The sequence below is a fragment of the Ursus arctos genome, unplaced genomic scaffold, assembly GCF_023065955.2.
Source record: "Ursus arctos isolate Adak ecotype North America unplaced genomic scaffold, UrsArc2.0 scaffold_33, whole genome shotgun sequence".
NCBI classification, from domain to species: domain Eukaryota; kingdom Metazoa; phylum Chordata; class Mammalia; order Carnivora; family Ursidae; genus Ursus; species Ursus arctos.
Genome location: NW_026623019.1, coordinates 25,986,960 through 25,999,008, shown reverse-complemented (window position 1 = coordinate 25,999,008; position 12,049 = coordinate 25,986,960). Strand labels below are relative to the sequence as shown.

The following is a 12,049-nucleotide window of genomic DNA, read 5'->3' as shown; positions in this document are numbered from 1 at the left end:
TTTATTTATTTATTTATGAGAGAGAGAGAGAGAGAGAGCATGAGCAGGGGGAAGGGCAGAAGCAGAATCCCTGCTGAACAGGGAGCCCTATGCAAGACTTGATCCCAGGACTCAATCCCAGGACCCTGGGGTCATGACTCGAGCTGAAGGCAGACGCTTAATGGACTGAGCCACCAGGTGCCCCTCCGTTTTCTTTACATAGTTCTGTAGTGCTCCCTTTCAGTAAGCAAGTAATATTTTTGGATTAGAAGTGCAAATCTAGAGGAATTGATAAAACAACCCTGATGTGAGGCACTGTGCTAGGAACATAATTTTCTTCTAGATTTGGATATCTACATGGATACCCCACTTAGTCATATGTGCTTTTTGGAAATAAGCACCCTTTTCAAACGTTTATGAAAGACCCCTGGCTAAGCGGCGCCAGGGTTGCCATTATCTTACTGCGTGAACTATCCCCCAGAGAAGATCTCTGCCAGAGTGCCTCCCATGGGCACCAGGGCGTCGGGCTCAGCAGTAGGTCTATGCGAAGAATCCTGAGTCCTTGAATGAGAGGGTTTTATGGATCATTCTTTAGTGGCTGGATTTCTCCTCTCCCACCAGTTACTAAAGTGTTGCTTCCTAGGCTCTTCAAAGGAAAAGGTTCATCAAGAGAAAGTAGGTGTGTGTTTCTGGGCTGCCTGATTCTATTTACAGCTGGCTTATGGTGCTTTGGCAGCCTTCCAGATCAGCCTGCCAGCGAGATTTCCTTGAGGGCTTGCCCAGTTATCTTAACCACGTGGGTTGGGGCACTTTTTCCTTCAAGGTCCTGGCAGGGCTCGCAGGAACCACCTCTGATACCAAGGAGCTACAGCCTTTAGAGAAAAACAAGACTTCCTGGGAGAAAAGAAGGATTTGGAAAGTTACCCGCCACCATGTCAGACAGAAGCCCCTTCGAAACGGACATGATCACCCTGACTCGCTACGTTATGGAAAAGGGGCGTCAGGCCAAAGGGACCGGGGAGCTCACCCAACTGCTGAACTCCATGCTGACGGCCATCAAAGCCATCTCCTCGGCTGTGCGCAAGGCCGGCCTGGCCCACCTGTGAGTCCCGGGGGAGCAGGTGTGGGTGCTCAGAGCCGCCCCTGACATGCAGGGATTCAGGCCCAGGTGGGGCATGGGCAAAACCGCAGGTGCGTGGGCAAGCTATCGTGGCAAGAGCTAGTTGCCTCTGTGCCCTGGACGGAAGGTGCTTTTAGAGTTTCTGTCTCTGATAAAGGGCTTTTGACTTGTTTCAAGAAAGGAACAAAATTCTTGGAGACGTGGTATGGAGAAAAAAGATATACTTTTTCATTTTCTTTTCTTTTCTTTTTTTTTTTTTTATATATATATATATATAAGTTTTCCAGTCGCCATGTATTAGAATGATGACAAGCTCAGGGGCTTGTTGCATTAAAAATATAGATTGAATTATCACGACTTGTTTCTTGTGGTACAAAGAAAGAGCAAAGAAGACTTATTTGGCTTTATGCTCTTAGCAGATAGGAGCATTTCATTGCCACGAACTTTGCCAACGTGCTAGAAGCTAGGAATCATTTACAAAATAACTTCCTACCCTGACGCTCCAGTCTTACTCTGGAAAGGAGTCTTTCGCTTTTAAAACAATTTTTTGTTTTCTTTTCTGTGACTCTTATCTTCTTCTCTATGGTACGCAGGAAGCTGGGAGGTTCTGGGTCTAGGAGGAGGGGATGCAGAGCGTTCTTCCACTTTGCTCTCTTCCGTGCTCTGTCCAAGCACAGAACGAGGCTAAGTTCACACTACAGCTGCCGTCACAGCGGCTGATTTAGAAAATAAGCCGTGTATTTTACCAGCAAAAAGGAGTTTGTTGGGGAACGGAAGAGAATCGCAATCTGGGATAAGCAAGCTATGCCAAAAACCATCGGCTGGTCTAACAAAGGAGAAGAACGTTATTTTATGGAGGAGGAAATTGGCAGGGGTTATTTTGAACAAAAGCCTATTGGTGAAAAGCAAGAGTTCGGGCCATAATGGTTTCTCACTGGCTGAGTTGTTGGGGCAGTCAATTTCTTGTAGGAGATGCCATGTACATCTTTCCCTGTAGGGGCCTGTAATTGATGATTTCCTGGAGGATTCTTCAGTGGGGGTCTGGAATTGACAACACTTCCGGCAATGCCCTCCAGTGGTGCAGTGTGAGGGCGCCCCCTTGTGGCCCCTGCCTCAATTTTACTGAGGTTTCCCTTTCCTAATTGTCACACAGCCAAGCGTCCAGTTTAAGTCTGTGGTAAAAAGAAGCTGACTTTCCCTGGGGTTCTATTTTCTTTGTAGCAATTCCAGTGGATGTCTTCTCAAAAGCTGAAGGGGGGGCGCCTGGGTGGCACAGCGGTTAAGCGTCTGCCTTTGGCTCAGGGCGTGATCCCGGCGTTGTGGGATCGAGCCCCATATCAGGCTCCTCCGCTATGAGCCTGCTTCTTCCTCTCCCACTCCCCCTGCTTGTGTTCCCTCTCTCGCTGGCTGTCTCTATCTCTGTCAAATAAATAAATAAAATCTTTAAAAAAAAAAAAAAAGCTGAAGGGGCCCATTATTATTATTCCTTCAAAAATGAAATAACAAAAAGAAATAATAAAATCTAATAATTTAAAATATTAATTCTTAACAATGTAGTACTTTCAATACAAAAATTTTGATAGCGTTATGGGGTACTTGGGTGGCCCAGTCAGTTAAGCATCTGACTTGGGAGAGATGAGACAACTCATCTCAGGGTCATGAGTTTAAGCCCCGTGCCTACTTAAAAAAAAAAAAAAAAGATGCGTTATGATTGCCTTTCCTCCCCTCTCTGTGTATTGCTGTAACTGTATAATTGCCTCATTCAGCAATAATGGCCAAGCTCTACGTTTAAGGACCTTCATGAATGCAGCCATTTGCCTCTGTCCTGCTCCTATGAGGTGATGGGCCGTGCTGACACTAACTAGTGACTTTACCTGTCCCTGTATGTGGGCCCGGCTATGCTTAGAGCCATGTTCTGGGCATCTCCGCTGCTTGCTGACATCTTGGTATCATCCACCCACCTAATGTGCTCCTCGTCTGTGCACGCTGCTTCGTTGGGCAGTGGGTGCTGTGGGAGGGTTGCATTAATCGGCTCCAGAGCTCTACCTTTGTGGCTGTTGAGTGTCCAGATGAAACAGACTCAGAAATTGGATCATAGGGTGTTCACCGAACTTGGCTCTTCCTTCCATGTGATTGTCTACTCTTGCCAGGACCTCAGTTTCCCATTTGTAAAATGGAGGGGATGCTAACAGTCCCTAAATTATAGGGTTGTTGGAAGGCTTAGTGTATCCATGGGATGAAGATTTCAACAGGGCCACAACCATTACAAATGCTCAGTAAATGCTCATTATTACAGTGGTTCCAAGCCCTGATCTGGGGAAATGTGCCCGCTGGCTGGTGCATGCTGCTGATTGTCCACTAGGTGACAGGTGCAGCCCATGGAATCACGATGTCAGGACCCACCTTTTTCTCAGAGGCTGAGGCAGGCGTCCTCAGGCTGGCAGGAGCCCCACATCCTGCCCATTCAGATGACATCTTTTCCCTGGCCCCTCAGTAAGAAAGACCAAACTGGCAGGGTGAGAAGCCCATTGTCTGGAAATTTCTTCTTTCTAACAAAATGCTGAGATTAATTAACAAGACCCTGGAACTGCTTCTCATATTGCTCTGTCCTGGAGCCATTCTGCTCATGAAAATGGGACTTCCACGTACTCCTGCCCCTTTCCCATTTAGGGGACCTCAAGCCCCTCAATCTCTTGCTTCCTTTTTCTGGGAAGACATTTTTAGGCACAAACAATGAATGCAAAAGGGATCAGAAATTTTCATGTTTTTTCTTCTTTTTTGTCCTCTCATTGCTGTAGGAAGAAGGGAATGCTAGACTGCTTCTCCTGGAAACATCTTCATGGTTCTCTACTGTCAAAGTGGTAGAATATTTCATTTAAAAATTGTCAGTAAAGCTTTAATGTTAGTTAAAATGGTAAAGGATATTGTCCTGTGGGTTATAAAGCTCTCTTGCATCCATGATCTAACTTGGAACAGTTATCAGACAATTAGATCGTATTATGAATGAGTTTCCATTCTCTCTGGAAGGAGGGGTTTTGATAGTGGTGAATGGTAGGCAGCACCTGGAGGAAGGCTGTCAGTCAAGGAAAAGGGTGGGAAATGAGTTGTCCCCTACCTAGGGTAGATCAGTGGTTCTATATCCTGGCTATCTGTTAGAACCACCTGAGGATTCCTTCAACAAGTAAATGACATTAAATAAAGGAAAAGTAGGGAAATTACTTTCCTGCCATGCCTTCTTCATAATTCAGTGGACATGTATTAAGCATCTATGCATCCTTGAACACTATGGAAACCTGTACAGTAGACCAGTATTCTAGCCTTCAGTGAGCAGACAACCCAGCAGGAATGGTATTCACATGAACAGGTCGTGAATTGCTGTGGGAGGGACGACAAGGGATGTGCCTAGTGTGTGCAGTGCGACCAGGGAAGCTTCCGGAAGGGATCAGGAGGGAGAGTAGGGAGAAGCTGATGGTTGGCCAATAGTATTCCTGTGGGGGAAACACCATGAGTGAAGGTGAAAAGGAGAGGAACAGCTTGCTGGGTGCTGGTGGCCACAGGACCTTTGTGGGTGTTGAGATGAAAAAGGCTTGAGTGGAGTAATAGCCACGCCATTCTTGGAGGGAAGAGTGTGGAGGTAGGGCAGGAAACTCAGGGGTACCTGTAAGGCAAGTGTGTGCCTGGTGGATTCCAGAGGCAAGGCTGGCTGAGCGAGGTGAGTGGGACAGGGCTTCTCTGGTGGGGCCTTAAGCCCACTGTGGGGACCTGGGAGCTCTGGGTGAGACCAGCATGATCTGGTTGGCATTTTAGAGGAAGCGTGCCCATGAGGGTGGGAGCTGGGAGATCTTTGCATACGAATATTCTAAAACGTAAAGCTAGATAGAGGTTTTCTTACATTGCTTGAAATGGTAGTGAAGAACAAAATTAAATTAGCTAATTGTGTCCCCGAGTTTCCTTCTTAAGGAGTGCAAACCTACCACAGGGCAATTTTTCATTCGGCCCACCAGGCCACTGTTTGAGGGTAATCAACAGATACTTGAAATGTCAGTGCTGGAAGGCCACGGGCCTTTACTTGCTGGAGTCATCAGTGATGGCGACGTGTCTGACTGTATGTACTAGCTCTTTCCCCTCACCTCCCACTGCCAAACGCAGGTTTGTGCTCTATTAAGATTGAATTCTGGGTAGGGTTGTTGTGAAACTAAGGGGATATGACAACGCCCCCGAGGTGTAAAGGAAGCAAGGTTGGGAATCACCGCTGTGAGACATGGTATACTTGGCTTGTATAATTTGGAGACTCTGCAGGCATGAGGGGAAAGGCGGGATACAATGGTGGCGTCTTAGCGTCCGGGCTTCTTTGCTGGAGTTTGGATGCCCTTAGCGATTTCATTCAGACTTTCCTCTTCTTAGGTATGGAATTGCGGGAAGCGTGAACGTGACCGGGGATGAGGTGAAGAAACTGGACGTGTTATCCAACTCCCTGGTGATCAATATGCTCCAGTCCTCCTACAGCACCTGCGTCCTGGTTTCTGAGGAGAATAAAGACGCGATTATCACAGCCAAGGACAAGAGGGTGAGTGCGGGGCCGGGATGCAGTTCCCCTCTTGACCAGTAGATGGTACTACCGAGTTGGGCAGAATCTTTAGTTGCCTTGCTTTTCTTTAGTTTCTGGGATTTTCCTTGATTCCTTAAATTCTGTTTTCTAAACCAACCAAACAACCCAAAAATGGGTTGCATACTTCTTTAGCTAGAAGTCTTACGCAGTCTAGTGAAAAAAATTCCATTACAGGGGGGTGATTCATTCAGGAAATAAATCAGAGTAATTTACTGAAAATGCCTCAGTGGGTGGAGTTGATGTCCCCGGGACTGATGTTTCACTTCATGTGCCTGGAACAAGTGCTGCACTTTATTATTATTTTATTTTTATTTTAATTTTTTTTGTGGCTGTAAAATCATCAAGTCCAACAAAAAGTAGAGTTCCTGGGAAGAGCAGGACGTACTCTTCCCATCCCCACTTTCCCGTCTCGCCCCAACACGCACTTCTCCAAGGGGGCTCTGGTTTCAGCAGAGATTTCTTCATGCCTGACAAACTGTTAGACTCATGTAGGAGGAAATCATAAAGATCGTGTGCTCTTGCCTTAATCCAGTGGCAAACTTGGTCAGTGCAGGGCATGGCCGGGGAGGGTCTATAGTCATTCTGGTTTCACCAACACTTCATTAAAGACAGAGGTTTGCTGGTGGCCAAGAATTCAACCTATATTCAGCTATGATACAAAATAAATACTGGGACTGGCCCTTGTTTTATACATTGGGTGTTGGAGACCATTTCTTCATAATTAGCTGAGAGGAGGAAAGAGGTAAAACCAAATTTCTTAAACACCTCTGTATACCAGGGACTGTGCAAAGCACTTTATTCTCGTTGTCTCACATAATTTAAACTAAATCACACTGATTATTTTCAATGTTTAGTTCCCACCGATATGCCCCCAATCATCTCTCCAATCTAATCCATCATTTTCTTTCCCAGTTGGCCTGAGCTATACAGGTCTTCGTGCTAGTTCTTGAATATTCTGTGCCTATTTCCATGCCAGCTCCTTGAACATTTTCCAGCATATGCTATTGCTAGATGCTCAACAGATGTCTGCTGAATGAGTGCATGCGTGAGTGAATGGATAAGCTGAATTATCTACAGATAATTCTGGAGAATGGGGAATTTCCAAATTTATGGATTATCCCACTTTTTAGCCCATCCTCACCCCCATGAGCAAGGAATAAAAAAGAAATAAAGGTCAGTTTAAGCTAGGGCATCACTCACCAGAAAGTCAGGGAAAAGTAATTTTAGTAGTGGGAGGAATGACTCCCATCTTACTCCATGTTATATTATCCGTGTTTAATTAGCCAGGAGATGCCAATCCCCATCACTAAAGCTCTCCTGGAGCCTTACACCTGGGAGGCCTGTAAAAAGTATCTGGTGATTTCTTCCTATGGAATGACAGCCGGAGCAGCCTGTGACAGCGGTGTGAGTGTGGGCTAGAAAGATCCCACCCGCTCTGTCTTCTGGTCTTCACATAGGACAGGTGGGTTGGATGCAGCAAAACCTAAGACAGTATTTTTATTCCCCTGACTACTGACGCATTCTGGCTCTTTTAATAAGACAGATCCAGAGGCTCTGGGATGTTGTTCTGAGATTTTCCAAAGTCTTTTGGCAAAAATGTTCCAAAATGAAGAAAGCCTGTCTGCAGAGAGGTTCAGAAAGAATCATGAATGAATTCATAACTGACCTTACCGTGGGTATGGATAGAGCTAACCCGGGTTCATCTTTCAGCTTCTCCACTCCGTCTGGGCCAGGTGCCCATTTCAGACCTGGTTTCGTCTCACACCCTGGGCAGCTCTGAGTCCCCAGTGGGCCCATACAGGAGGGGAGGGCAGAGCCAGAGAAGGCGCAGAGGTGGATGGGACCTGGATCGGCCCATGTGGGTATCAACTTATCAGTCTATGGACAGGTTGGCCCTCATCGATGCTGGTACACTTTGCCCTCCTTAAGTAATTGCATTTTTTGATAAGGATATCCCTTTGCTCTAAATCACTTTTTGATGTAGTGTTACCTGCCGTGTAGAGCCGTTTACACAGAGTGTGTTGTTTGGAAGGGGACCAATCCGGTGGTTCTTCCCTCTGTGATTTAGGGGAAGTACGTGGTCTGCTTTGACCCACTGGATGGATCTTCTAACATTGACTGCCTGGCCTCTATTGGAACCATCTTTGCCATCTATAGAAAGGTGAGTAGACAGTCTGATCTTTAATGCCTCTTCCCTCTGGTAGTTTCTGGAAGGTTCCTAGGCTGGGAGCCACAAGTTTGGAGTTCCAATCTCTGTCCTCCTACTCACCAGACACACCACTGTAGGGAAACCATAACTCTCTTGGTGTCGGGATCCTCACCGGAAGAACTGATCTGGTACTTCTCCGACGGCCTTCTTCACTGCCCAGGTGGGAACGTATTGTCAGAGGGAAGATGGGGCCTGGTTTTGAAAATCTGGATGTGACACAAATATCAGACGTGGTATTAGGTTCCTGGTGGCACTTGAGGACTCCTCTGTTTCTTCGTTATGTTTCTCAAATCTTACCGTATTAATTTTCTATTGCTGCTGTAACAATTGGCCACACATTTAGAGGCTTAAAGCAGTGTCCACTTACTATCTATCATTCTGTAGTTCAGAAGTCTGACAGGCATGGCTGGGTTCTCTGCTCGGGTCTCATAAGGCCAAAATCTGGGTGTCAGCCAGCCTGGCCTCCTCCTGAGAAGCTGGGGGTGGGATTAGCCCCCAGCCTCATTTAGGTTGTTGGCAGAACAGCTCCATTCTGTTGTGGAATGGGGCCCCTGGTTTTTTGGCTGGCTGATGCTGAGGCCATTCTCAGCTTCTAGAAACTACCTACATTCTGTGGCCTGTGACTCTTACATCCTCCAAGGCAGCAAAGGCAGGCCAAGTCTTGCTCAGACTTCTAATCTCTCGGGTATCCCCACTTTGCTTCATCTCCCCTGCCCTCAGCCACAGAAAGTTCTGTGCTTCTAAGGGCTCATTTGATTAGATTGGGGCCATCTGGATAATCCACGATGATCTCTCTATTTTAAATTGATAACCCTAATTGCATCCGCAAAGTCCCTTGTGCCACATAATGCAACACAGTCACAGATTCTGGGGATTAGGATCTCTTTGGGGGCATTTCACCAACCCCACATACCTAACAACAGGGAGGATTTTATGGGTTGGTTTGTGGCCATCAGAATCACCAGAGACTTCATGTCAAACCACATAATCCACATTAGATCTCAATTTGAGGATCAGTCTTTACTCCAATCAGGATGGCTGGGCCCCTGCCCTGGGGGCTTTCAGGCCGAAGGGAGACCAAGGATGCTGGATGGTCGTAAGGATTGTTCAGTTGGGTAATCCTCCCTCCAGGCTGGTTGTAGAGGCCCATACCCATGCCTCTGGCCCCACAGCACACGTACTGTCCACTAAGCTAGTGATCAAACAAATTACAGGCATCACTGACTTTCTACACTACGATTTGGCATTAATTCTGTAATGTGCATGTAATTAACTTTCTCCAAGTGTTTTCCTTAGTGCTCTTAGATGATAAACGTGGGGGAGGATTGGGTCTGTCCCATGTCACCTAATGTGTTCTCTGTAGATGTTGGTATTGCAAGATATTTCTGCCTGCCTGACGATTGCCCAAAGACAGGGGCCAGAATTTGATTTTCGGGGGCAAAAGCTTAGCAGAAAACTAACCTTAGCGAGATATGTGAATTAGTCTAAGCTTCTCTCTGAGGAGAACATCAAGGAGCAGGAGCTGGCTCTGTTACTCCTGTTTTGGAGAACCAAATGGAAGCCACGCCAGCCTGGGCTGAAGGGAACCTCTGAGAATTTTGCTCTCCCAGTTGGTGCTTCTCTCTTTTTTTCTTGCAAAGAGAGAAAAGGAGACTTTTGCTGAGGGAGCAGGCAAGAATGACCCCAGACACTTTCTCTGGTATTTGAGAAAGTGAAAGACTAAGATGATGTTTTGAGGTGAAGCAAAAATGAGGTAGGTGAATAAACGAGCTTTGCTTCTCCCTTTGAAGTACAGCTTAGAGAGAAAAATAAAGGGATAGATGGTGTGATCTTTATGAGATTCTGGAAAAAGACACCAGTTGTACCTTTGAGGTGGGTTTGCCCATTGGCTTTTTCATTATGGCTAATGATACAGACTGCTGAGCATGAGTCGGGCACGTTCCGCCCCCTGCAAGCACCGTGCTCCTGGGTCGGTCCTCGCCTCAGCACGTGAGCCAGGAGCACGCTCTGCTGTCCCTTTCTTCCTGGTGAACGCATGGAAGCACAGAGAAGTTAAGTGACTTGACTAAAATCCCCAGTTAGTACGTGACAGGTCAGGGGTTCAAACGGGCTCTCCAGCGCCACCAATTGCAGCTCTTAACAGCTTCTCCCCCCCTCCAGTTCTATTGAGATACAGCTGCACTTGAGGATTTGAGATATGTGTGTCTATAGATACATACCTGTGTGTGTACACACATATACATTTTGTTATATATGGTGAGATGATCACCCCAGTAAGTCTGGTTAACATCTATCACCTCACATAGTTAAATATATATTCTTTTCTGGTCATGAGAACTTTTACGATCTACCCTCATAGCAACTTTCAAATGTGCAATCAGTATTGTTAACTATAGTCACCATGCTTTACGTTACATCTTTAGGACTTTTTCATCTAATAACTGGAAATTTGTATCTTTTGGCCACCTTCACCCATTTGCCCTTCACCCTTCCACCCCTGCCTCTGGCAACTACCAATATGTTCCTAGAAAAAAGCCGCAGGAGAATATCTTCATGCCTTTGGGGAAGGTAAATATTTCTTTTTTTAAATTTTTTTTTATTATATTATGTTAGTCACCATACAATACATCCCTGGTTTTTGATGTAAAGTTCGATGATTCATTAGTTGTGTATAACACCCAGTGCACCATGCAATATGTGCCCTCCTCACTACCCATCACCAGCCTATCCCATTCCCCCATCCCCCTCCCCTCTGTGGCCCTCAGTTTGTTTCTCAGAGTCCATAGTCTCTCATGCTTCATTCCCCCTTCTGATTACCCCCCCTTTCTTTATCCCTTTCTTTGGGGAAGGTAAATATTTCTCAAACAAGAGCTAGAAAGCAATAACCATGAAAGAAAAGGCTAATGAACTGTAGTTCATTAAAATTAAGAACTTTTGTTCATCAGAAGACAAAATTAAGAGAGTGGAAAGGTAACTACAGACTGGCAGAAAAGGTTTTCAAGACCTATTTCTAACAAGGCACTCCTATGCAGAATAAATAAAGAACTTCTACAAATGACTTGAAGAAATACTATCAACCTAATCAAAGGGATAAGGAAAGACTTCAACAGGCACTTCACTAAAGTGATTTTTTACCACCACCGGTTAATACAAGCACGAGAGAGATGCTCAGCATCATTGGTCATCAGGGAAATGGAACTTAAAACAACGAGACGTCATTCATCCCCATGAGAATGGCTAAAATGAAAAGTGCATACCAAGTGTTGATGAAGAAACTGAAATTGTTGTACATTGTTGGTGGGAGTAAAAAATAACACAAACACTTTGGAAAGTTGGGACGGCACCTGCTGATGATAAGCACAGAGTCATACATTATGGTCCAACAAGTCCACTCCTGGTACGCACCCAAGGTAAGTGAGTGCTCGTGTCTGCCCAAAGACGTGCAACAAATGATGCATAATAGCCCCTGACTGGAAAACAAAGCCCAAGTGTGTGTCAACATTAGAATGCATAAATAAACTGTGATATATCCATACAACAGAAAACGACATAACAATGAAAACGAACAGAAAACCGCTGTGTGCAAAAACACAGATAGAACAGCAAAGACATGATGTTGTGAAACATAAGCCAGATTCAAAAGAACACCTGCTTCGTGAGTTCATTTCTATGAAGTTCCAAAACAGGCAAAGATGATTAGCCTTTTGATATCCACACGCTCAAGGGCAGGGTAGACGTTACCTTTGAGGGAGGTGGTAATGACTGAGGAGGGCAAAAGAGTCTGCTGGTTGTTAGCCATGTTCTGTAAACTGATCTTGGTGGTTACATGGGTATGTACCACACATGTCTGCAAACTTACCGAACTGTACAGTTTGGGTCTGTGCGCTTTGCTATGTGAAGTTATACCTCGATAAAAGGAAAAATGGTCTACTTTGCCATACCCTCTCCCACCAAACACAGGGAGCCTTTGCAATGCCATTAACTTTACTGGTAAGTGGCCATAGGATGCATCCCTTCTCTTATATGTGACAGATTTAGATATTTTCTGGGGGTAGGAAGAAATAAAAAGCCCAGAGAAAGAAAGATAGCACCAAATCATTTGCAAACCACTCTGAGATTTTCTTGGAGAGTA

The 12,049-nt window shown here is 45.5% G+C and overlaps 1 protein-coding gene across 1 annotated transcript in view; it reads left to right on the top strand.

Moving 5' to 3' along the window:
• The first annotated feature begins 778 nt into the window (after nt 1-778).
• The window catches only part of FBP2 (fructose-bisphosphatase 2), a 30,794-nt gene continuing 19,523 nt past the window's right edge, over nt 779-12,049 (top strand). The window contains exons 1-3 of the mRNA XM_026518721.4: nt 779-1,081; nt 5,504-5,666; nt 7,777-7,869. Of these exons, the coding sequence (XP_026374506.1) occupies nt 912-1,081; nt 5,504-5,666; nt 7,777-7,869 (426 nt within the window). The 5' untranslated portion in view covers nt 779-911. The remainder of the gene's footprint in view (nt 1,082-5,503; nt 5,667-7,776; nt 7,870-12,049) is intronic.